The sequence below is a fragment of the Columba livia genome, chromosome 9 (assembly GCF_036013475.1).
Source record: "Columba livia isolate bColLiv1 breed racing homer chromosome 9, bColLiv1.pat.W.v2, whole genome shotgun sequence".
NCBI classification, from domain to species: Eukaryota; Metazoa; Chordata; class Aves; order Columbiformes; family Columbidae; genus Columba; species Columba livia.
In genome coordinates this window covers 6,708,532-6,735,120 of record NC_088610.1, presented here as the reverse complement: position 1 = coordinate 6,735,120, position 26,589 = coordinate 6,708,532, and the positions used below count along the sequence as shown (strand labels likewise).

Below are 26,589 nucleotides of genomic sequence, written 5' to 3'. Positions count from 1 at the left end.
CCTAAAATAATCTCGATTAAAACAGGAAACGTTAAAAAAAAAAAAAAAATGTAAAAGGCAACAAAGAGACTCAAGACTTTGAATTAATATATGGAAGAAGTTGTTGGGTACTGCTCAGTAAAAACCACCTGGACACCGTGCCCACAGCAAACTAAATATTTTAAAAAGACAGGAAGGGAAAGCACTTAGCCGAGACTCGGTTTGAGGGAGAACACGAGAGCAGACAGGGCAGGTCAGGACGGCCCCGCTGAGATTTCACTCCGAACGAGCAAAATCACACCGGTGTCCCCAGCGCTGACCCCGCAGAGGGCCGGTGGTGCGGGGACCGGGCTGCCCCGGAGCCCTGGGCCCGGCCCGGCGGGAAGGGGCCGCCGCTGTCCCGCCGGGAGAGCTGGGGGCACGGCGAGAACAAAAGGCAGCTCGTTTCGCCGGCTCCCAAACAGCGGGACAAGCGCCGTCGAGCAAGGGGAAACCAAACACCTTTTTAAAGGGGTGGTAGGGAAAAGAGGAAACCAAACATCCAGATCAGAGCGCGGCCGCCTGCCCTTTTAGCCTAATGACAGCGCTGCAGACTTTTATTTGAGGAGCTGCGGTGCGGCAGACCGGGGCTTAATTGCCGGGTACCCGCACGGGCTGCGAGCGCTCGCTGCCAACACCGGGACCTCCCGCCGCGAGGGCGAGCGAGCGACCCCCGGGCGCTTTGCGAGGGACAGAGCGGTCCCACCCACAGGGCTGAAACCCACCCGGGGCCACAACACCTCCCTGCAGACAAGCGTCCGCCCCGGAGCTGGTGCTGCTCCTGCCATGCCGCGTCCATCGCCTTTGGGTATTGTTTAACCCCAGTTTCTCTGGGCACACAGGGAGGGGACCCCGCGTTCACTGGGAGATGAAAGCAAGGAGGCTGTGCTGCTCAGGATGCTAACGGCTCTCTGGCCTGCCGTGCCCAACACATGGCAGCAGAAGGAGCCACCAATGACTTCCTGCCAATCTGAGAATTAAAGGACATTGTGTGCTCACACCACTCTGGATCCAGACTGGAGACCGGCAGCATATTCACAAAACTGCCACTAATAAAATGGGACAAAGGCATCTGCAGACAAAAGCCAACACCAGATCAAACAGAGCAGAGAGAGGATTGTGGTGCTCTCCCTACCCTGCAACAGTTCCTTGCCATGAGAAGCAGGGTAGGAGTCAGATTTAGCCGTAACTCCATGAACACAGCTACACAGAGGACTGCTGGGCATAAGAGCAAAAGGTTGCAAGCATTTCCAGTGCACCTTCCTGATTCCTCCTCACTGAGCACAACGCAAGGAGGTGCTTCCAAGAATGGGCTGCAGGGAGGAGCACAGAGCCCTACTTACCACCAACAGCAACATCCCAGCTCAGGTTGGGACCACGTGCACCTCCAGCACTCCTGAACTACCAGCAAGAGCCTGCTGAGCACACAGCATATTTCCTACATCACAGGAACAGCTCAGACCACTCCTGCAGCCCCTTCTCTTCATTTCCATCTTTCCTGGCACCACTTAACACCAGCAGCTACACCTGGTGCATTTACCTGATCTCACCTAAGATGGGTACAAGCCAAAAAGCCACATAAGCACTAACTGAGATACACGCAAGGTTTGCAGGGAGCAGCCACAGCACTGCTAACCAAACAGGTGACTTTGCAGCACCACTGCAAAGCCTACACAGAGTTGGACTTCAAGCTGGACATCACTTGCAGATTTTCTGTTCTCTAATAGGGAGGAAAAGTTACACTGTGCTCAGAGAACCATTTTGAACCATGAATACTGTCACGTTTTTGATACTGACCCACGAGTTCAAAAATCTATGGAGAAGAAGAAAAGAGGAGGAGAAGATACATACATAGGTTCTCAAACTCAGCAAGTAATTGCAAAAACCTCTTTACTAGCTGTGCTATGAAACTCAGAAGATCCTTCTTTTGCAAGCCATTAATGCAGCACTGTTGTGTTGGGTATCTGCTATCTTCTGTCCCACAGATGGCTGGAGGGGGTTGTGGGTGAAGCAACACCCAGATGCACTACACAGAGATTCGTGGAAGTTTATCCAGAGATCTGCATGTCAAACATGAGGAGAAGTGTATATAGCATGAATAAATTGACATGTCAGCACAAATCCCTGCCCTCTGTACACACAGCCCCAACGTGGCTCAGTGTTTCAGAGGAATTAGCCTGTGCGGTCACCTTGAAGTGGATGCTGGAGAAGTGGCTTTTTGCCAATCAGTCATCTACAGGTGACAAAAAGGGAGCTGCCACCACCGTGACAGGGGTGGCAGGAGGTAACAGAGCACGTACGAGGAACTGCACCCACCACCACCTCTGCAGCCCAGGCTCAAGTGTGTCCCTCTCATTATCCCAGGGCCCTGAACTTTGTTCCACTGGCTTCAGACCTAAATACGCCCCCTTCACAAGATGCTTCCCTCTGTCCTACAGGCTGGTGACGTGCCTTGTGTAATTTATACAGGCACTGATGCCGCAAGGAAAGAGTAAGGGCTTGTTCAGTCACCCTTCTACCTTACCATGGGAAAGAAAAGCTCCTGAAGCCTCATTCATCTCCTGTTGAAGATGTGAAAATTCACATAGATGGATCTCCAACAATCTAATAGCAGCAAGGCAGCATCTCTTAGAGGCTCTCAGTGGGAAACCTGACTCCCTGAAATAGCGCATGCTTAAATGGCTGAGTCATAAAACCAAAGGGACATCCTCCATCTCCATAAACTACACACTCACTTCTCAGCGATGGGACAATGATAGTTATAATTCATCTGAGCCTTCTGGACAGGTCTCCAAGAGCAACACCAGCATCCGTCCTGTTGCAACTGTGATGGTCGAAAGTCATAGCAAGACGAACCTTGCAGATAGATTATACCTTATTATACCAATTAGCCTAGTCAGAAAATGCAAATAGATTCAGGCAAAGGTCTTTCTTTCACATGTTAAAAAGAATTACTCCATATTGAGGCCAGACGAACAAAGTTTAACTTTAGTCTTCTAGTACAGCAAGCTCCTCCCCACCCTGAACAAGAAAAGAGCAAATTAGAAAATAAAGAAATAAACCCAAAGCATCAGGATCTGCGCAAAGCTTGGCACTTCGCACTTTGGATGCTCAGTTGAATGGAACTTAAGAAAAAGCAGCTCAGCCTCAGGAAAGGAAATCTCTTCAAAGCAATTTACCTCCAATACTGTAGGAAACTAAAAATAGTAACTGCTAGCTAGATTTGAAAGTTTCAGCTGCAACTGTCCCATGTCTGAGTCAGATATTCTAGAGACCTTCTGGCAACGCTTTGTGGCTCCTGCTGGTATGCTGAAAAACAAAATAATACGCAAACACGACCCCTAAGTTTCCAAAATGAGGCATCAGCCAAGTCAAACTGCTGGTTCAGGTTCTTTGAATGCACCTTCCCCGTGTTGTTAATATGGTTCGTTCCAGCCTCTCTCACCAGGATCACTCAAAAGTTCTCAATAACCCTTGCTGGATGCAAGGTAAGTGTGCTAAATCACAACAATTTAAAATCTCACTGCCACAGCTGAAGTTGTAATTGGAGTTTATGTAATTTCTTTTAGCGGGTGTGTGTGTGTGTGTGTGTGTGTACACTCACCTGCCTGCATGTTAAGTGGTTCATGCAGAATTTCCTGCAGATCAAAGAAAAAAATAAATCCACTCTTATAAAAATAGCATCTAGATCAACCCCGCATCACCATGGACTGTGACATTCCCTCAGCTCAGAAATGCTTACAAATTAGGACTGAGATAACAGAAGAAGGGGGGAATACATAGATATATCAATATGTTTTTAGTTTGTTACATCTGAATAAGCGTTGAAAAACAAGATTCTGCCAAATGTCTTTGGGAGTCTTTCCAGTGAAGACTTTTCAGGGACAGACCTGATCAACTACAATAGCAGACAGCCAGGTTTAAGAGCTAAAGGAAAATGCATGAAAAACGTAGAAGTCACCCTCCCTTCTCGAAAACTCATGCAGAGCTGGTCTCTGCTGTTAAAACCACAAGAAGAGGGGAAAAAGAACACAACACATACTGAAACAGGGACTTTCCCTTTAAAAAAAAATTATCTACCTGCTTGCTTGGTGACTGAATGCAGCCTTGTGTGCATCCTGGGCAGGATGCTCCGAGCATGGCATGGGAGGTACAGCTCATCTGTACTCAGAAGGGGGACAAGCACCCCCAGCTCTCACAGGGTTAACAGCTCTGTTGCATGCATGAGCAAAAATTCCATGCCCTCTTGGCTTCCCCAACACTGACCCAGGGACAGGTCTGGTGCCCAGAACTTCCTTTGGAAAGCACTCGGGTGTATGAACATTTTAAGCCAGAAACGTGCCCTGGTTGCAGGTGTTTAGTACTGAGGATCAATCCCTTCTTCCAGGTCTTCAAATTGCATTTTTTTTCCCCTTCCATTTTAAAATTGCGTGGTAAAGGGATGGACTCAACAAGGACAGAAGGAGAGCCCAGTTACAGGTCAGCTTCTCCTTCCCCAAGGAGCATGGCCTCCCCAAGGCATCGCCCGTCACAACAGCCTTGCCCTCCGACCCTGAGTAAACATCTGCGCACGCTGCTTATTTGAGCTCCTATAACTTCGTTATCTCCTCCAGAACACCCCTAGGGCTAATTAGCAAGTTAATGGCATCATGTCAAGAGATAACACTATGTGTGGGGAGCAGGGAGAGGGAAGGTGGAAAGCAGTTGTGAAACAAAACCAGTTCCCTTCACAACTGCTGTGCAATATTGGTTTAGGAAGGGCGCACAAACCCCCTGGGGACTCTGCCCTCCGGCTGCCGAGCTCCATTTAATTAGAGAGCAAGACACTCCTCTGGAGAGATTCAGCTCTCCAGCCAAGATGATGCAAGGTCCCCACACTTTCCCCACCGTCTGCACAACCAAAACCCCTCCAGCCCCATCAAGGGAGGTCATTCCCACTAACGTGCCAGCAGGGACTCACTGCCCACAGCCAGTGTACAATGCAGGGTGGGCACTGAACATATAGACAATTTATCAAAAAGTGTTGTCTGTTTATTCCTGCTGCCCCTTATATGTAATTTTTCCACTTTTTCTGTACCCTAGTGACTCTCTTGAAAGAACAGTTGCTTCCATTAAAAATGCTTAGAGATAAAAAGAAATAACCATTTGGACACAGAGGTCTTTTCAAGGCAGCTGAAAAGCCTCAAAAACCACTGTCCAGCAGACACTTTTTTACTGATGAGTGCAAAACCACAGGTCAGCAGATACTCATGCACAGAGACATGACCAGGGGACTCTGGAGGTTCAAGCCTCAGCCATTAACAGCTCTCTTGTTGGAGTGACAAACCTCAACATTCAAACTGCATTTTTACCTGATGAGAACCTTTGGATGCTCAACAGTGCATGCTTGTCCTTCTCCCAACACATTTGTAAAATATTTTGAGATATTATTTGTAAAATTAAGAGAAAAAAATCACACAAAAAAAAAATCTTGAGACTTGCCCCTGAGCAGCACAAACAGCCCCATCCCTCCTGCTACAGGTGGGACGGGGGATGACACAAACCTACACCCCAGCATGAGACAGAAGATTCTGGCCTGGGAGAGGGAAAAAACAGGAGACAGCAAGAGATTAGAGAGTCTTTGTTTTAAATTACAAGATAGGAGCAACTGTTGACAGACCAGGGTTGTTCTTGTACAAGCAGTTGAGGGAAAAGTGTTGTTCTTCCCTTATCTTGTATAAACTACAGATTGCTCTCAGAAAACACACAACTGTTCATAAATGCACAATCACAGCAGCTCTTTACAGCCAGCCTCTGCTAAACTGCCAACTCCCTCCCACTCAAGCCCTTGTACAATAATCCAATATTTAAAAAGTTATCAGTTTGCAATAATTTGAGAATAGTCTTCCAAACCTCCGGTTAAACCCTGACCCTGCAGCTGATGGCTGTTCGTGCTTGTCATGTGAGTGCATCACCATTAACCTATATTGTCCTGGTGTGTTGGGCCACAACATACACTTGGAGGAAGATGGGGAGCCTGTTTGTTCCTCACATACTATGCAGAAACATTTAATTTCTCAGTGCTGGTCTTTGTCCAGGTGCCATCTACCTGCTCTCATGTGACATGTCCACCATTTGTACGGCAAGAGCCATCTGGTTCAGTTATTTGGCCAGAGACCTTCTCCAGAAGACTGATCACTTTAGTTTCTGACTTGTCTAATTTTAATCCAATTTGGACATCACCATGAGGTCCACCATACCCACCCATGTCCTCAGAGAGAAAGAAGAGTGCTTCAGGGCACCTTTTCCTTGTGTTTAAGCAAGCTGGAGATTAAAAATCCACACTTTTACAGTGAGTTACATTACTGAAAACTCCTTTGATCTTTCATTAATCTCTGCAAATTCACATGCTGGTTAGGAAAGAGTTCATTGAGCAGTGAGCGAACTAACCCATGCCACAAACCACTCCTTAATCTGTGTCTCAGAGATTGATTTCATTTTTTGTGACTGCCTGACAATTCACTCCCTCATTAATTTCAATGCTATCAAATCAGCAACAGTGAGGTGGAAAGTAGATGGTAGAGACATTCAAATGAAAATATTACCTAGTTCAAAAGTTCCTCATGAAATATTGGGGGGGAAAAAAAAAAAAAAAGAGTCATTAACAGGACTGTGGGCAGAATCTGCAGAACCACAAAGCAACATATATTGCAAGACTTTAGATGCATAAGGCTTTCTTCAAAGCAAGAATCCCAATTAAAAACAAAAGCTACACCCCACAGCTTGCTGCAGCACAGTGTTGGACAAGAAAGGGGAGCAGAGCACAGCACTGGGAGCACCCCAAGGTTTCTTTTATCCTGAAAGGACCATCCTGTGAGTCTGGTCACTCCTCCAGGCAGGGTCAGCACTGCAGCTTGCAACAGGGCTGTGAGGTGCTCTCCATCCTCCACCTATCTCACTCCACAAAGTGAGAAGTACCACAAAGCTCAGCAGGGTTTTCATTCAGCTGGAAATGGACAACTTGATTCATCACCCTTCTCCCATCTAACATGAGAGAAGGGCCTCATTACCCTCCTGCTGCCAGTTTGGATAAAACCCAAAAAAGTCCAGAGCAATGTGAACTTTGGGGACAGCCACTCCACTTCTGTTGGTGTTCAAGCTGTGCTTTGTGGCTTGCTGAAATGCCAGCTGCCAAGGGGTTTACCACTTAAGGGATCTAACCCAATCAAAGTGTTCCCAACAAATGATATGCTAAGTGTGTTTATAGTCTATGGAAAAAAAAAAGATCCTATCAATTAGATAGAAACATACAGTGAACTACCCAGCAAGACATCACAAACCTTAAACTTGCTCCAGAGGCAAAAATGCCTAGAGTCTGTTGCTCCAAGATCAAGATCCCTTTTAATTGTTCGTGCAGATCTTGTAAAGACGTAAAATAAGCACTAATGCATTATTGCTCCATACTTATGCAAGGAGCACGTGCAGCACCATGGAAACCTCTGGAGGCAGGCCCAGCTACACAGGGAAGATGTTTTCTGAAGCAACTGCTTCTTTTGTTTGGAGGTATTTGCATGTAGGCAGATGACAGGAGTCGCAATTGCAACACTCTTCTACCTCAAGTGCTCGTAGCAATGTGAGCCTGGGATTTAAAGCCAGCCCTCCAGAAGAGCAAGGCCAGAACAAATGCAAGACATCCCATCAGACAGGGCTCTTCTCCAGTACGTTTGCGCTTTTCAGCTTAAAATTAGTTCATTCCTTCCCAAGATGAATGTAAAGTAAGATACTAAAGGGGCAGAAATATGTAAAGGAATTTTAAACATGCTTCCAAAATGAACTATAGTGCAGCAGACAGATTGTTTTCTTCAATATTCTTCAAAAATTCAGGGAAGTAGCATTAAAAATAAAACATGTGGTGTAATGATACTCATCAAGTGGCTGCATTCCTACAAAAAGAAATGCAGCCAGCCCTGGTCTGCAGCCAGAACCAGGGCAAAACAGCACAGGAAAGGGAACTAGTGAAAAATTATTTTAAAGAGACATAAATATATCTTTAGATCCTTACTACACACAGAATGAGAGAAGTCTTCAGGCTTTGGCTGGAGTGTACAAATGCTTGCCTTATGTGCAGCCTTTATCTGAAAGAATTGACCATTTCTGGATTTGGACCCACAGCCCTAAATGTGATGATTAGATCACTTGGAGCGACTTGCACTGCAGAAGATTAAACAGTCAGCAGGAATACAAAGCCAAGCCTAAATTAGCCGAGCTTATGAGTTCAACTGCAAACATGAGAGGTGCTGGAGGGAAACTTCCAACAGAATAATGCGTTTGCTCATTATGGAAATGCCTTTGCATAATCTCAACTTTCTTTGCACAGCTACGGAACGAACAAATACCCGCAAAGACGAGAAACTTGGCAAGCTTCAAACTCTCTCAAGCACAAACCAGACAGCAATAAAAGCTTTGATCACATCCCTGTGCTGTACAAAGTCCTTCCTTCCTTACTATGGTCAATCTGGGAATACTTGGGCATGGAAACAGCCACACGACACACTTCGCAGCATCTACTTATCAAATCGGCGTTATCCTCCAGGTGCAAAACCATTTCCCAACAAAATATGCAGGGCTGTGGCACCTGCCAGAGCCACGGGAAGAACACACCATGCATTAGTCAGCCCCTGCACCGAGAGTTCTCCCTGCACCGCTCGGCCATGCCGTGTATGCTGCGCCAGCTCCCTGGCCTGCTGTCAGTACACAGGGATGTACTCCCTGTCCTGCAGTCCCACCACCCCTTAACCAGCTTTCATCTGCACCCTCAGCCATAACCTTGCAGTGAGTAGGGTTCTCTTCTCCTGACCCAGCAAAACGCTTTTAAGCAAGCAATTAAAAGTTAGAGATCAGAGCCTGCACTTCAATATTGAAGTATTGGATAGGATGCAACAAACATCCTTCTGGACAGTGGGTTGGGTTTTGTTATGTCTGTCCGTCATATTCTTGCTCATTTTACCATGACCACAGTCCCCAGCTTGCACAGGTGATGGGCTCCTAGGGACCCAGGAATTCAGTTCATGGCCACCAAATACAAACTACTGAACTGGTTTACATAGTGCTAAGGCTGAGAGCACACAGAAGAGATCTACCAGCTACCCGGGCCACCTTGAACCAGGGCAGTTCTGCAGGGGCCTCAGTCCCACTCCTCTGCATCTCACTGGGCTGTGGGATGGGCAGGTACTCTGCACAAAGCAGCTGAGGTGGCTCCTCCATGAGCCTGCAGCAGGTTAAACCCAGGGAAGGCTTCTTGTTCCTATTAGAAAGCATCAAATACCAATGCCAAGATGCGTCATTGGCATGAGGTCTGAGGCTGAGAGCTTCAACACCTCCATGTCCTACATGGGCTACATCCAGTCTCTCCTACAGCCTAGTTTCCCCCCGCTCTGTGTATAAACGAGAACAGCAAAGTTACATAGCAGAAGCCATCACTTTAAAAACTATGAAACAAATGTAACTACTCCAAAACTTGTGCAGCCACCAGGCTTGGGACACCCACAGCCCATGAAGCTGAGGACCCAAACCAAGAAGGACACAGCCCTGTTTGAAGCACCAGCACCACCAATCCCCAGGGCAGAAACCCACCCCACAGGGAGCTCAGCATTGCCCAACCAAGCCACACACAGCAAATCTCTGTGATGATTTGCAGAAGATGAGGAATGACAAATATATTAACAAAACAAAAAAAAAAAAAGAAAAAAAGGCAAGGAATTTTCTCTCCCTTTTGTGGAGAGGGATGGATCCAGGTTAAGAAAACTCTAACCACAGCGACTATCTGGGGAAAGGCATTCCACTGAACTGGTTAGGCAAGGGGCTGCGGGAAGACGGCTCGCTCAGGGGCATGAAAGGAAGGTATGTACAGGGGGAGGGGGATGAGCTGCTCCATCACTCGGGACAGCACTCCTGCTCCTGCCTGCAAAGTCCCCTGAGCCCTGGACACGCTGCTGGGATGGTGGCAGGAGACCTCCAGACTCTGCAAAGCCCTCAAATAACACTTTTATCAGGATGCTGCCCTGCTGTAGTCCTTAGCCCAAAGCAGCTTTGTTTGAGTGCAGACTAGTATCTCTTAGCATCAGTGAGGAGTTTAAAGGACTTCTGAGGGATGGTGAAGCAAAGCAATTTTGCACCCGGTATGGCAGGCTGATAGCACACAGAGGGCTCCAGGGCAATGCAGGGGTTGTTGTTCCTAGAGAGCAGTCCCCAGACCCCTCCTCTCTGTAGCTCCAGAGCACTTAACCAGCCACCAAAAAAAAAAAGAAAATCATCATATAACATCATCTGGTTTCTAGCATCACAGGACACAGCCTTTGACACCAGCATTCCTCTTGAATGCAGGGAGATGGCCACCACCCCAAAGACCCCATGGTTGCTGGCTGCATCCTCAGTCAGGGAGGAGGCTAAGGACCACTTTTGGTGAAGCCTGATGAGTGGCAGGTGGCCCACAAGGAGACACATTCAGCTTACCTTCGTGGCCATCTGCTGCTCCTTCCCACACCAGGGCCATGACAGAGACTGAACATTCTCTGCACCCACAGAGACCACCAGCCCCTCGCTCTGGCTGTGCAAAAAGGCAGATCTCTGCTGGGATTTCCCAGCCTGTCTGTGGTTAATGCCGTGGGAGTGGATGGGGCACAGCAGCAGTCTCATGGACAGGCCACCCAGGACATTGTGAAAGAGCCAGTCACGAGGCACGTAGTCAATGCTGCTGACTGTCTAATGTCACACCAGACTCACAAACCCCTTTTCCTGTCCCCTCCAGCTCTTTTCATCCCAAGGCAGTGCTGATCACCAGTTTCTCTTACCTTTTTTTTTTTACATGGACAAAGGAAGAATATTTCTTCCTTCCAGACAAGAGCATGAGAACTTCAAAGTCTTGGCTCAGCAAGAGACGGAGCTGTAGCTCAGATGAGAGGCGTTTCTTTGTCACCCAACACTTTCCTCCAGCTACCTCCTTATATAGTTGCCTTTTCAAGGCAATGAACACAACTAGTGGGTGTTCAGCACGACAGGACTCATGCTTATTTTCTAGCCCACCGGTGGGACAATTTTTTCAGGTACTGCTGTGAAAAATATAGCTCCTTCCCCACTGCCAGCTCTGTTGTTAACAAGCAAATGTACCCCTAAAATTTAAATTTAAAAAAAAAAAAAAAAAAAAAAATCACAGTTCTCACCAACACAACTCTTGGAATCAAGGATGGACATATTTTAAGGCTGAAAGTTCCACTTTTCAGCCATAAGTTGCAAGAAGGTGCAGAGCTTATTTTAAAGGGTGCTTGGGATTGCCTTAAAGTCCACATAAGAACAATTGCTTTAAATAAGCTAGTCTTAATTGCTTCGCGCTTATTTAAGTCTCACACAGTGGTACAGTTTGGAGAAAAGCTGGCCTTGCTCTTTTCCTAAGACAAATCTAACAATAAAAAGCACTTTGCCTTGATCTCACTGTTCATCTCCCAGGGCCCCTCTGTTTCTGCTGCATTCCTTTGTGTTTATCTGCCCTCTTCAACTCTGTGCTGCAATCAGCCGCGTGTGGCACCTCGTGTCTAGAAGTGACATGGCTGAGGTTACAGGAGAGACAGGTGCAAGGGGAGCTCTTGCCCCGAAGCTATCCAAAGGAAAAGAGAAGCTGGAGGGGAAGAGGGTTGTAAGGTATTTCAGATTAAAGCCAACAAACAGCAAACACCTTGCCCCAGGCTACACATTCTCTGCCAACACAAGCTGCAGCCGCTGTGAGCCCCAGAAACAGCAAAGCAAACACAGACTTCTCTGCAAGGGGGAGTTGTCACCTGTCAGGGATGTTTGCAAATTTATAGGGAGGTGGTGGTGGTGGTAAGGGGAGTAAAAAGAGCTTTCCTCCTTTTAAAATACGGGCTGTTTGCACAGGTTTGCAATGCATATTTTGCTTTGTAAAGGCTTTTGTGCAGCTCTCAATTGAGCAAAGGTGCTGTCTTCCACCGAAGACAAACTGGAACGTTTATTAATGTACATGCATTAACGTACTCCAAGCTGCTGCCTTACAGTAAGGGTGAGGATGGGATGGAATTTCCCCACTCCCCCTTCGGCTTCTCATATCTGTGAAAAACACATCTTAAAGAAGTAACCATGCAGCTCAGCCTCTTCAGAAATGCCTCCTGCAAGGCTGGAATCAAACTCATCATAAGCAAGAAGTAACTGCACAGCAAAGCCTGCCTGCCGTCTTCTCCTAGCCCCAGTGCTAGCCTTCAGCAGTGCTCAGAGACGACAAGAGGAATGGATTTTCCACTGATGTTTCACTGCATCACAGACACTGAACAAGGGTCTCAAGCGAGGCTGTCACCTCCAATAGTGCTCTGCAGACAGCCCAGGGGAACTGAAGATGGCGAGGCTTTGCTAGCACTTGGTGCAGCAAGTCCTGGTTTGGCCGTGGAAAGAGCAGAGTTTCTGCTGCTGACCTTTAAACTGTTGGGGATTGTATTTTTAAGAGGACATAATTAGTTCAAACAGGACATTACCAACTAATTTGAAAAGTAGGAGCCACTCTAGACATGGAGACTCTTTTGGACTAGCTGTTGAAGAAACATCATTTTACTGGAGCTGTGCTACAGAGGTGGAAAACACTGAGAAGCAGCCTTTCAGTCCCCAAAGGCTTACACACCACCCCCGTACAGCCAACCTGAATGCAGAATCAAAAGATAAGCAGACTTGACATTAGTCACCTCTCCTTGTGCATTTGGAGTTGCTTCACCATGTTAGCCAAGCACATACCCAACCTCAAAGTGTTCTTTTTAGCCTTTGCAATCTTGCAAGGAAAGCACCACGGTCTCCCCAGCAGGCAGACCAGAGACACAGCAACTGGTCAAACCTTCTGGCACTAGGGACTGCAATCAGCATGATCTGGGAGCTCTTTCATTGCAGATGAGATCCTCCAGGTTACAAACACTGACAGGATGCAGATTGCCAACACGCCTTCATTTGAGCACATTAAAAACAATGGATGACTAGCCAGGGAATTAACTGTCACAGTTTCTTAGGATGCAAACACAGAGGAACAAGAAAATTTATAGATACCCACACTGATTTCAAACCACACATGATTTTTACCCCAAAGTACACAAAATCCTGGAGGAACAGAAACAGGACATGAACAGCTCAGTCTCCTGAAATACCTCCTGCTCCAGCTTGCAAGAATAGCACCTGGCTTCTTCACCAGAGCTATTGCTAAGAAAGAGATGGTCAGTTTGTGCCAAAGGCAATGAACCAGCGACCACCAGTGCCTCATCTGCGTTCCAGTCTCAAGCCATACTGGTGAGACACCCATGACCAATACTTGTTAAAAACAGTACCTGGCTTTGTCTACCTAGAGACAGGAGGACAAAAAAAATAATCATGGTCTGAAACCAAGTTTTCATTCATACCTGACCTTCAAGAAAGAAAACCCAGTGAAGAACATCCTGAAGCTCCAGCGGTACTTGGCAGAGCCAGGCTCCCAACCATCCCAACCATCCTCTGCAAGTGGGACAGAAGAGGCAAAGTGAGAAGGAACTCCCATGGTCAGAGGCAGTGGCGACAGCTCCTCCACCAAGACAGGGAAGATGGTCTCAGCACAATGCAGAATGAATATGTCCTGCAAAATCTCATCAGTCCCCTAAATTTAAGGGATTTCTTCTCACTACTCACCCACATTGGGTCATTCAGCTCCGTGTCCTGCACCCGGACGCAGTCCATGCTGATTTCTATTTTGTTTGTAGGGCCGTTTTCAGATGGGCCATCGATGAAGTTCAAATCGATAGGCTGAACCGAGCATATTGGCCTGAAAAGAACAGAGAAATGCAGTTAAAATTGGCCAAAGTGTTTTCCTCCACTCCCAATGTGCTAGGGTGCCATCCAGAACGTAGGCACGACCAGGAACCAGTCTCAGGATAGAGTAATTAATTACTAATGAACCTCATCACCCGCTATGCTAACAGCAGCCCCTTAACAGAAAAGGGCCTGGAGGGACATTTCACTTGCTAAAAAGAGGCAAGAGAACAGGAGTTAAATCACAAAGACAGAACTCATGGAGGATTTATAGTAGAAACTGTGTCAGCATCAGTCATAGAAACAGAATCAGTTCTATTTAATTCAACAGGCCTGACAGAGTGAACTCTGCACCATCTCCACCTCCTCTCCCTCCCTGGCATCAGTAAAGGAAGAAAACGTGCAGCCTGGTCACAAAATCATGATCCCATTTTCTTGGGGGAAAATGCCAACCATCCACCTTAAGTGATCGTGTGCTAGAAAGCAGTCAGTTCAGCAACCACGGTCTTGAAGAGACTCAGTGTCACTGGTGATCTCTGCTCCGCTTTACTACAGCCTGGATGAAGAACATCTTGAGAGCTCAAGACCTGTCAGTCATCACAGACTCACACCCACATCTTCTAATCAACAGGTAGAGAAGACTCCAAAAACCCCAACATCTGTCCCCTGAACAGCCTAATAGAGGCATCCTGTCCCAAAATGCATTCTTTCACAGGTTCCACTTACTGTTCCAAGAAGTCCCAGATATGCTGGAGCACCTCTGGACTGAGGAATTCCCTGGGCTGCGAGTTCTGGGACATTGCTGATCGGTAGTAGCTCTCCTTCCAGGAGAATTGGCTCGGAGTTTCTACAAACCTTAAAAAACAAAAGCAAAAAAAAAAAAAAAAAAAAAGGAAATAAAAAAAAGAAAAAAGAAAAAGAAAACACACACAAAGATATGTTGAATGCACGAGCCCAGCTTGATGAAAACCCATAAATAGAAGCTATTGTGTGAAAAACGAGACACACTGAATGCCTGGAACATTCACAGCTGTACAACGCACATTCCGCACTGCTGCAGATGCTGTATTTAGACGGGAGAGAATTTGGCCACCCTTCCCAATAAGTTAAATACCCCTCAGAGTCTGATGGGATGCTGCATCGTAATAATCCCAGATAAAACAAACAAACAACAAAACACAAGTACTTTCCATTTTATCCCCAAATAATCAACTTTCCATATAAAACAGGTAATCTTTGCAGCAGGTGGAACACCTAATGAGCGTGTGACTCCACTCTCCCTGGCTGGTAGCCCCTCTAGATTGCATGCCCTCGGATGATTTAGGTGACTTCTATGCCCAGCCACTGCAGCTGAAGTCTTGGACTAAAATAAGTATTACTTTTAAAAAAATGAACAATATTTAAAAGAAAACGCTGCTTTTTTGCTGTATTTTCTAAGGACATAAGTTCCATCACATCGGATCGTATCTGCTTGTCTACTGCCTTCTCACCTCCAATAATTTCTGAGCCCAACTGGCTGATTTCCGCCAGACCTGCTAATTACCTTGGCCATTTTTATCCCCTTAAGCTCCCACACGCCTCACAGAAATAGGTGGGCCCAAGAGGAGCAGTGACGAAGCCAGAGCACTCGCGCCTTCCACAGCTGCACATTCTCATCCCACTGGCCAATTTCTAAATTCAAACACAGCAGCTTTTATACCCGTGTCAAAATACTCAATGGCTGCATGGATGTAAGGGCGAGTGGGAGGAATTTTTTGAGTATATTTGCAGTTGACAAAAAATTAATTAAAGTACAAGGCAGGTGACTGCCTTTCCTGCTACAAGGATGGGGGCACCCTGCAGAATTTTCATATTAAAGGGCTGTTTCAGTACAATGCAAGTGAACGGTCTCCCTGCCAGGAGAACGGCTGTGGAAGGAGCCAAGGCTATAAATGGATTCCAAAAAGAACTGGACTAACATTTGGGTTGGCACATTTTGGTGCTATTTAACACAATGGTCTAAACAAACTGCATAGGAGACCCTAATTTATTAAGCTGTCAAAATTAAGTAAGAGTATTTCAGAGGAAGGATCACACTACAGTTGTTATTTTCCTCTAAATTATCCTGAAGTATCTATTTCTGGATGCTGTCAGAGAGGGATCTAGCTCTCTTTACTGAATTTGTGTGGCCTCATGTTTTGAGGATGACTGGTCTACAAAAAGCAGGGCTTTCCTCACCTCTGCTGCCCACAGAACTACACGGTCTTTGAAAAGAGCAGACAGTTTTCCTAAGCTAACAAAAATCAAAGCAGTTTTGGCCCCCAGAGCAATAGCAGAGCAGAGAAAACCCCAACATCCTTTAAAAGTTCATGAATAGCCAGAGACAAAAATAAAATTCAGAATTGTCATAGTTAATAGCTCTGTCTCACATACCCACACTACATGTGAATAAACACTATCAAATCCTCAGAGAACAGCAGTTATCCCACAAAGTATCAGAAATTACTCCTTTCAAGCTTTCAGTCTGGTAAGGCACTTTCAAGAGTGCCGTATTGAAACCCAGAACAACAGATCTGGCCTAAAGCCTGCTATGTAAGATGGGAACCAATGCTACTGTGAGCTTTGGAGGGGAGCAATGGGGAATGCATGCCCCCCAACCCACTCTGCCACTAAACCCACAGACCCCAAGCACTTCTTGATACCCTGCACCCAGTTCTGACCTCCCAGGGACAGGCAGAGAAACCCCACAATGGGTTCTCCCAAATCACTGAAGCATTCACTTGTAACAGTTATCTGCTGGTTATCACAACTGCCCTTGACTTAAAAAAACTCTTTTAACTAATTAAGTCCAAAGGTAGTGACAACCATCCACACCATCTCATTACTAGGTACACAAGAACTAACTTCACCAAACCCAGGCATTTCCTCAGAGACCTCCTTTCCTTCAAGAAGTCTCAGTGTGATGAGGTTCCTGCATGCCATGACATGTCCCAGCTTTGGTTCACAGCTGCACAAAGTCCTGGGTCACAAGAAGGCAAAGCAATCAGTTCAGCCCTTGTGGTCCCATTCAGCAGCAAAGCAGAAGCTGCTTCATGTAAACCTACCCCAACCAAACACTCTTCACAGCGCCCACACCCTGCAGCGCAGGAGAAGATGGATATTAGCTGCACGGTCTGATAAAACCAGGTTTGTTATTCCACACATGTGAAGCCAGTAGAGCTGTTGGAAAGAGTCACACAACTTCAAGACACAACCCCTGCATCCCTGTACTAAACACGCAACTCCAAATTTCTCCAGAGAGGAGTTTTCCAGCTGTGTCATCTTTACCCCTGTACTTAACTAAACTACTGGCTTAATATTGCTAAGAAAAGCATTATCAGATTTTACCTGATGGCCAAAAAGGCATGTTTCCCTATGACAAGCAAAAGAAGTTCCCTGCTTAATACTTTCACATATACAAAATTTGAGTCCTTCCGTACTCTCTGCAACACCTTTACTACCTCTACAGCTCTATTTCCAAAGGAGGCTGCAGGATTAGGTGGCCAGCCTTGGCAAAGCACCTGTGAGTAGGCTACAGCATTAGAGAGGCTGTGAGCATTGCTTTTTACCCAGCTTGGTGCATCCTGCTCTCAGGTGGGAAAGAGCTGTCAAGCTACGAGAAAACCACATTCAGTTCAGCACAAAGCTATATGCAAGCTAAACCGTCTTCTTCCCTGTGATTTTAATAAAATGTAAACTTAGTGCCATTTTCCTTAACAAACAGCCTTCAACATAGAGGAGCAGCCTCTCTGTCTGCTAATCAACATACCTAAGTACCCAAATTTGCTCTTTCACAAGAAAATAACAGCTAAATCCTAACCAAGATCTATGCATAAATTTCACTGCTCTAGTTAGTTGTCTTCTCCCATATCAGCAAACATTCTAACTTCAGGAAAACAATCCCCAAGTGCCTAAAGTTGATCAAAAGATAGCAGTAGTTTGCATTGTTCACATTGCTTCTAGCAGCTGCTTTTTTATTAACAGATATTTTAAAACCATCCCCTTTACCTGCAACCAGAAATCCCAAAGTGCATTGTAGAAGGTGACACTACTGAACACAGCCTGTTACACCAAACCATGGACTATGACAGGACAAAACACGGTAGCAATTATCATCTAGCTTGCCTGCTGCCTTAAGTCTACAAACTATATACTTAATTCCCTGCATTAGCTGCTGAAATAGTTGGCAGGCAGCTTGCCACAAGCATCAGATGGCACTAATGGCACCAGGTTGGAAGCCCAACCAGGTTGTAGCCCCCATCAAACTGCAAGCTGGACAGGACATTGCACACACAAGCTCCCTTCTTTAAAAACCACCAGAATTGTTAATTAGTTAACAGAATTATTATTTAGCAGAAATAGCAAGTTAAATCTTCTCTGAGAAGCAGCACCTCACCAAGAGCACAGGGTTTTCTGGCACAGTGCTAGGACACTGCTCCTGCCCCACTGAATCCCAGCACAGGTTTCAGCCAACAATTCACTTCCCCTATAGTCTAGCTCAGTTTCATCCTATTTATTTTGCTGAAGCAAGAGCAGCCCAGACTCCAGGTGAAAGCATTTTCCAGATTCACTCTGTGAGCTGAAGCCTTATGTATCCTGATTGTTCTGCTGTCTCCTAATTATTTCAGGAGGTTCTGGGTGTTACAACCCCCCACACCGAGACTGCATCCCAGGTGATTCAGTTTGCCATCATGCTGATGAGCCAGACCTCTGCAAAATATGGTAGCGAGAGCAACATACCCCTGTAGCTGTGCCCACACAGCACTCAATTTCAGAGTCTCACAGAAGGCTGGGAATGTTAAACAAAACACTCAAATCCCACTCCACCAAAAATCAACAAACAAACAAACCAACCTTGGCAAGCACAGCATTTGCCTTTCACAACCTTTAGACCATCTGCACTGCTATTGCCTTTCCCTGGAGCTGAGGGTCCCAACATAGTTGGAAACAAAGCCCTGACTCCTTGGCCCAGCACAACATAAGTTAGTGACAAACCAGAGAGAAACAAGACAGTTTTCTGCTCCTACTACCTCCCTGTAAGCGCATGCTTTCCACTCTTGACCGCATTTTCCCCCTTCCTACCTTCACATCAAAGATACTAAAGAAAAGCAACAAAACAAAAACAAAACCAAAACAACAACAAAAAACCCACTTTGCACACCAGAAAACAATGACAGAGAACTATTAAACTCAACTATTGTAACACAACAACACTTCTCACCCAAAAAGCCACTTTTCACTACAAATATTCTTTCTTAGAAAGGGCTAAACCCAAAACACCAAGTGTGACTTACTGTTGGGGAGAAAACAGGAGCTCCTGAGGAAAGCAAGACCTGGGTTTGATAGAGAGCATGCACAGCCCCTCCTCTATAGCTTTAACCTTAAAGGCAGATGCCACCTGATTTCACTGATACAGGGTCAGGTCTGATGTAGCTCAGGCAGTGCTGTGGTGCATGCATGAGTCCAGCAACCTCCTTCCAAAAAGTAAGAAAGGCTGTCACAATCAAGAGGTAGCATGGTTTTCTTTGGTTTGTTTTGTTTTTTCCATTTAAAATAGGCTTGGAGCTTTAACACTGTGAACTGCACCCAGGTTAACAATAGAGTTTATGGGGAAACCAGAAATTAATAAGGTATCTCAGTGATTTGGTTTCAAGAGATTCAGGCACCTCCAGTTCTCCTTAGTTTCCCTTGAAAGCTGGAGCCCTGGGTGGTTTGTGTTTCTCCTGCACAGTGTACAAACTCTCAGAAGCAATCAGTGTGGTTTACATATGCCAGACTTCATGGCTTCACATTGGTATAAACCCCATTGTAAAATTTTGTAAGAAGAAGTATTTCACAGTAGGGATGTGCAAAATGATTTAGAGCTTTATTTCTGCTTGTTGCTAAAGTTACAGGATGTTGCTTTCCACTTCTTCCCACCAAATGTCTATCAATGGTGTACAATTTTCTATCACTGGATCTGTAGTTCTTGGTCAGTGGACAAGCAGGGGGGGACAGAAGTTTTTCTTTGCAAGCTACAGATTTTTCTGTTTCTTTCCACAAGATATATTCCTCTAAAGGACATTCTAGCGGAGCACTTAGGAAACCTTGATTCAAAGCGAAGAACATCTTACTCTTATAAAGAAAGCATTTGCACATTATACAAATTAACCCAAAGAATAATTAATGGTGTCTAAATAATGATATCTAATGGCTCATTTTATTCATAGCTCTCAAAGTGCTCTACAAAGGAAGACAGTATAATTACTCCCATTTTACCTGTGGGAAAACTAAGGCACCAGGAGGTCATAGTATTACTCATCATTACTTGGCGAGCCTGTTGTGCAGCCAGAAATACAAACTTGGTCACTTGAGTCCCAGTCTGATGCTTCTCAATAAGGAACTAGTGATTTCGGGTGTCTGGATAGAGAAATTCAAAAAGGCCCCAATTTCTTCAGGTAGAGTATGCACTACACTTCCCAGAGCAAAAAGCCTTTAAACCTCATTTATCGTCACTAAAATGCTGAAATCCAGGACTGAAAATCAAGGCTGCAGAAATGCTGTGTCCTGCTTTAAGCCACACTCAGAGTTCAGGGTGGAAGTAGAATTCAAACCCAGATGCCCAGGCTAAAAACTAATCTTTTGTCCTGAATGCTTAAAGCAGTTAACCACTTAAAAACCCTTAATTCATACATAGATTAATATATTAGCTCTAAATTGGCTCAGAGTGTGGCCTGGATAAAGAACTAAGTCACAGAACAGTGAAGCTGGCAGCTCCAGCAATCTCGATCCTTGTGCTGGTCCCTGCCTTCTGCAATTACACCTTAAAATGCACCAAAAGCAACAGTTAACAAACTATTTAAAGTTCATGAGCATTACACTTAATTGCCTGAATCTTGGAGTTAGTTGTATTTTTAGTTCTTGAGTGGGGAGGGGGCTTCTTTTCAGGCCGCTCCCTTAAAACGTGAGGAACTTGGCAGCTCTTGTCCTGCTGGAATTCCCCCTGCTCTGCATTTTAACACTGCAGTCAGTGATTTGTAGACACTGCTACCTAATGAAGTTCACAGCTGCTCAAGAGAAGGAAGCGGGGTCTGGCAGCACGGGACAAGCGTGCCCCTGTCAGGCAGTGTCATCTGGAATTCCCCAAAACCTGGGGCACACTTGTCCCCCACGGCCACAGCAGCCACCCTTGTCCAGCGAAACACACTCTTGAGAGCACCCGTTAGAGACCTCTGGTAACAAACAGATTCATTGCCGTGAAAGGGGGGGGCAAAATGAAAGCCCATGGGTAGACAAGCAGGCTCTCACTCCTTCGGAGACGAGATTGCTTTTGAATTTCAAGGATCTGTATTTGACCTCTATCTATACCTATTTCTCAGTTTACTTCACCAACAAGCAGCCACCCCTTCCCAGCATGAGCTGCACTGTACGACGCATTATCCCATTTCTTCCTCTGCCTCATGCCATATTCCAAAGTCTTGTCTCACGATAGCCCAAGAGAGACTGACTCCCATCCCAGCAGAGGCAGGTCCTGCTGAACTGCACTCACAAGTATTCATTCTCCTTTAGATTTCCATCCCAGCTTTTAGACTTTGACTTTTAAAATCGAGACTTAGAGCAACATCTTTAAATTCTTCAGATTTTCCTCCCATATAACATTGCTCCCATCTGTTTGTCCTATAAAATATCGTTGGAAGAAGAGTGAAGAATGAATGGGTTTGGAAGGGCGAATGTAAGGAATAGCAAACTCCAACACTCAGGATGTTTTGAGACAGAATAGAACTTCCACCCATTGTTCCACTGTCCATTCGTTTTTTCCCAGATCCTGCATTTTTCAGATGTTTTCCAGATCCAATATACGATCTCACTGAAAAACATGTGGCAGCACTGTGGGTTATGGGGAGGGGCAGCTGAGAGAAAAGCGGTCCAGTGACACAGAGACGTGCATTAGAAAACAAAAGAAGATAAATGCCCGAAGGGTGAACCCTCATCTCAGACATAACCACCAACCAAGGAGATATCGGGAACACAAGAGGGAACCCGGAGTGACAGTGGTGAAGGGCTCTGTGACACAGGCAGTGTCCTATAGCATCCATTGAGGACAGCCTAGGGAGGACTACCAGCTTCTTTCTATTCTCTAGGCACGCCTTGCATTGTGCATGCCTTGTTTCAGCTTTGAGATATATGATATATAGGGGAATTAAAGCAATTCTGTCTCAGAGGAATGCTAATTGCATGACTTATAAAATCTCTGTGTTCTGCTAGAGTGTAGTGTAACAGCGCATCCTGATCTCTATGATTTCAATTTCTCTTTTGGAAGTGTGTGTGAGCAGAGTGGAAAGGTGTATGAAGGGATCATTCAGCTTTCTGGTTGCTCTTTACTCGAGCCCTCAGTGCATGAGCAAGACTGACCTATATCAAAGAAAGTGAAACTGGTTGCACAGAATGATCCTCCTAGTTCACTGTGCTGAAAAACACAAGGGGGATTTTTTTCCATTCATCATCTTCTTTCAGTTAGAGTCATCCTGAGTAAAACTATGCCCACAGTGGATGCAACACTTGCAGCTTGGTGGCAGCCCCTCAAAGCACGTTGTATCACCACACCAGCGCCCTGCTCCAGTGCTGGCCGCAGAGCTCCTTTGGGAGAAAAGGGCTCCCTCTGATTCACAGCGCAACTGTGCTGATGGGTTCCCAGACTGGGCACTGCATGGCCTGCTCCCCAGTGACCACTGGGAACAACTTCTGGAAGCAGAATGGGTTCAGAACACTCTCAGCAACAGGAACCCACCGCATTTCCTACCTATCATCATGTCTGCTACCTACACGTCATCTCTGTCAGCCTGACTACAGGGACCACTTCTACATAACAGAGGCATCTCTTTGTCCTCAGGACTTCAGGCAGCTGATCACTCCACCAGCACTAGAGCAACTGTCCCCTAATTATTGGAGCAAAGTCAATACTATTTCTTTTTTCTCCACGGATTCTTCAGCATCTTGTGAACTTTCCCAGACCCCTCTCTTATGTCCCGCTCAACCTTGGACAACCCCTTCTCCACCCTCCCCTTCTCACACATCCTTGGAAACTACCTCCTCACCCAGTCGCGGACATCCCCTCCCCTTCTGCTCAGCCCTGACACCCACTGCCTTTCTCAGCAGGGGCCAAGAGAGATGAAGCTCTGGTCAAGGTGGAAGCACCACCACAGCAATTCCTCCACCTGGCCACTGCAATGACTGTTTTCTAGTCTGAGGTACAGAGCCCTTGGAACCTCCAGAAGCCTGAGAGATCCATATCGGGAAGTCCAGAGTTAGAGCACAAGGCTGGGGCTCAGGACACCCAGCTCAACCCCTGGTCAGCTTGCCCATCTTTGCCCTTCCATTCCTCCAGTATAGCAGTGCCACCAAATCTGTAAAGCACACAGAGGCCTGTTTACCATCATTACGCCTCCAGAGAAACATGTTCCCAAGACTTTCCAAATTTAAGTAATTAAAGAAAATTTGAATCTCCATTCATTTTTAAAAACCATTAAACCCCAAACCAATCCAAAAGCAGTTGCAAATGTATGATTTTGTAACTCACTTTTCCAGTCAATCCCTTCCCCAAACCTATTTGCAGCACTGTTTAACAGCAGTGCCCATCTGGAGAAGGAGGAGTCCGAGCTGCCGGGCAGAGGTGAGAGCTTTTACTGGCATAAGTGAGAAAAGCCTTCTCAAAAGCAACACAAGCAGGAAAAAACAGGCCCAGCCCTCAAAATTCTGAGGTATTTTTAAGCCAAGTCCAAAAATAAGTAAGTTACATGTTACAGGCAAACTGTTCAGACACTACAAATCATTTTCAAATCAATTTTAAAAAAATCCCTTTGTTCTAAACAATAGACATGATTTGCTCAGGTTTAGATACCCAGCTGAGCATGCACTTGGGTCTACCTTTCAAAGTTGACTGCAGCTCAAGACTTTTCACAGTCAGTTAGCCAGCCCTGACAGTTTTTCAGCAGGACAAAGGGAGACACGTCTCCTCCCCAGGTACAGGAGAGGACATCACAGACCTCAGCTGAGAGATCTGCTGGGTCGGTGCCACCTCCATCCCCGCTGCCACATGTCAACCTCTGCTGTCCACCTGCAGGTACAATTAAAGACAACAGGGATCAACTTTTGTGCCTCCAGGCGGGATTGCCTAACCCAAAATCACCCCATGACCCACTCATCCTCCATCAATAATGATTTGCAGCAGGTGCCTGGAGGAACATCCACAAGCTACCAGAGAAGAAGACCTGGAGATCTCTACTGTTGCATTCTTCTGCACAGTATGGGGAGACCCCTCATCTTTTCTAGAGACAGAAAAAGGCAGGTGTAAAATGCCCAAAGCAGCCTAAACTAGCTAGCTGTGTCCTTTCCTTCAGCATCACTGAATATTAAAAGAAAGCAACAACCCTAGAAATTAAAGCAGTCAAGGTCATTTTCAAGAGATGAGAGTCATGACAAAATACAGATATTACAGGCTTTCATTGTCAATTTTTGTAGTGATTTTAGGTACATAATAAGGAAAATTGAAAAGCTGTGAAGAGGCGATGGCCAGAAATCTGACCTTCCTGAATCAAATTCTCTCTTTTGAGCTTTGCTCATCAGTATTTTTCCAGTGAGCACAGCATTTACCCAGTAACAATATCTACAGCAGTTCATTGCTGTTCATTTTGTACAAGGAGCTTGTTTTCAATATTTCCCACAGGAGATGAGGAGGCCTGGGTTTTCTTTCTTCTATCTATCATCTGCTGAAATTTTGCAGTGTTGAGCATAACTAGCATCTCTCAAGTTTCACTAGTTTACCTCCATCACACCAATACAGAGACCACAACAGAGAATGAGAAATCACTTTATTATTACAGATTGTAAAGTAATTCATCCAAGCGCATCAGAGCTTCAGAAAGGCAGTGGGAGTGTTAGGAACTGGCTTTCATTAGATACTATAAGGCTCTGAAAGAGGCCAGAGCTAGGGAGGAGGGGAGGCGAGGGGGGGGAAACAACAAAGAAAAACCCCAAGGCACTAACAGAAAAGTTCCACTTGAACCAGGGTACAGCAGCAAGGAAAGACCTCAGCTACAACCACAGCACTGTTCTGGCCCAGGTTCAAGGTCTGGTTTGTGTATTATCCCTTACCTACATACAAACACATTTTTCAGATATAGTGTAGTGTGAACAAGTTAGGCATGGACTAGGCTGAGCTTCTTGCAGTTCAGTCTACCACCAGATGTCCTGAGCTCATCTCTTCCTGAGGACTGTGGACCATCAGAGCAAGTGCCAGCTGCAGGCATCACATTGCCAAGCAAACCCAAGAGTAACCCCCAGATGAAGGGTTCACCATGAGCGTGGCCAGTCCCTAAAGCCAGGGACAGGCACTGTGCTGGGTAGCTGCCAGGGAGAGATTTCTTTGGGGTCCTGACTAGTTTACTTGTTAACGTAATAAAATTGAAAATATGTGGGGCAAAGAGCACCTGTTAAAATCTAGGGAGCAAAGCCAGAGCAGTATTTCTCCCAAAGAGTAACAGGGTTAAACTAGGGAAGAAAAACAAACAAACAAAAACCCCCACACATTAGTTAGTACCTATTTTAAAAGACACAGTCAGAATCCAACACCATTTCGGATGCACTGCTCATGCCTGCAGAGGTGAAATCAGGCTCAGTGCTTCTCCCAGGGAGTGCAGGGATGAAGCATCATCGGAAGAACTCCCATACTGTTGATTTACGTGGTCCAGACTGTGGTATACAGATAGCACCCAGCTGAGCCAATAATAGGTTATTTGAAGCACAGTATTCTCTATTTAGTAAAAGATACACACATAGAAGTATAGTGTATGGGAACTGATAGAGTGATTCTACTAGATATGGTGCATTTACATGGAGTCCTCCCGAGGCAGCTCCACAGAAGCTGTGAACACTTGGTGCACCGTGCAGCTGCTCCTGACCACGAGGTGTGTGTGCCTCATTCAGCCTGCTGCCGCGAGGCTTGGTGGAAAAAGAGGAGACTTTTGCAGCATGTGACCATGGACTTCAGAAAACTGGGTGAGTCCAGCTCGGATCTCCAGCTGTCTGACTGCCTTCCGTGTCTGTGGGATGAAGATGCTGGGTGTAGATTTGTGGGTCAGGGCCGAGGTGCTCAGGGTGCTGTGCTTTCAGATCTGGTCTTGGCAACGGGCTAAACTGAGCACCCGTTCTCACAATCCTGAACCAAAGAACATTTCTGGGCTGTTTCCAACCTGCAGGAGAGACAGCAAGGGGCTTCTGCTTCTTTTCTCCCTGGTAAGGAAGTTTTAATCCCCTCCAAATCTTTCCTGAGCACTGATGCCATCTGAAAGCTTCCAGAGACGAGCAAAATGAGAGATGCAAGATTCAGGTCCCTCCCACATTTGCTACAGCTGCATCCACTGAACTGAGTGAGGTTTTCTGGACCAAACCAATGGGAATACCCAGACTCCATGGCATGGCAGAGGTGAACACAGCATGGGCTTTTCTGGCTGCGCTTGCAGCTACGATTGCTCACGCTGGGGTTGCAGCCCTGCAACATGCCCTGAGCTTTCTTTAAAACCTGGTACACGTTTCCTGCAAGCAGCCTCTTCCCTGCTTGTGCCATATCACTATCAGCAGCATTAAGGGCGCACAGTCCCCAGGACATGAACATGCTCTGCCAAGAATGAAGCTTCTTTTAAACTTGCTGAGATTTTTGATTTGTGAAGGAATCAGATCCTCTCTCTGCCAGGGTCACCCCAAAAGCTCCTGGGGTTT

General features: G+C 46.0%; 1 protein-coding gene across 6 annotated transcripts in view; it reads right to left on the bottom strand.

The window, feature by feature from the left end:
• TP63 (tumor protein p63) overlaps positions 1–26,589 on the bottom strand; it is a 140,927-nt gene that overhangs the window by 71,160 nt on the left and 43,178 nt on the right. For 2 of the 6 annotated variants that reach the window (XM_065073569.1, XM_065073562.1), the window contains exons 2-3: positions 14,545–14,673; positions 13,699–13,831 (exon numbers count right to left, since the gene is read on the bottom strand). In XM_065073569.1, coding sequence (XP_064929641.1) covers positions 13,699–13,831; positions 14,545–14,673 — 262 coding nt within the window. Of the gene's footprint in view, positions 1–10,509; positions 10,649–13,698; positions 13,832–14,544; positions 14,674–26,589 lie in introns of those variants that run through there. The other 4 variants (XM_065073568.1, XM_021280579.2, XM_065073563.1 and 1 more) reach the window with 3 other exon arrangements.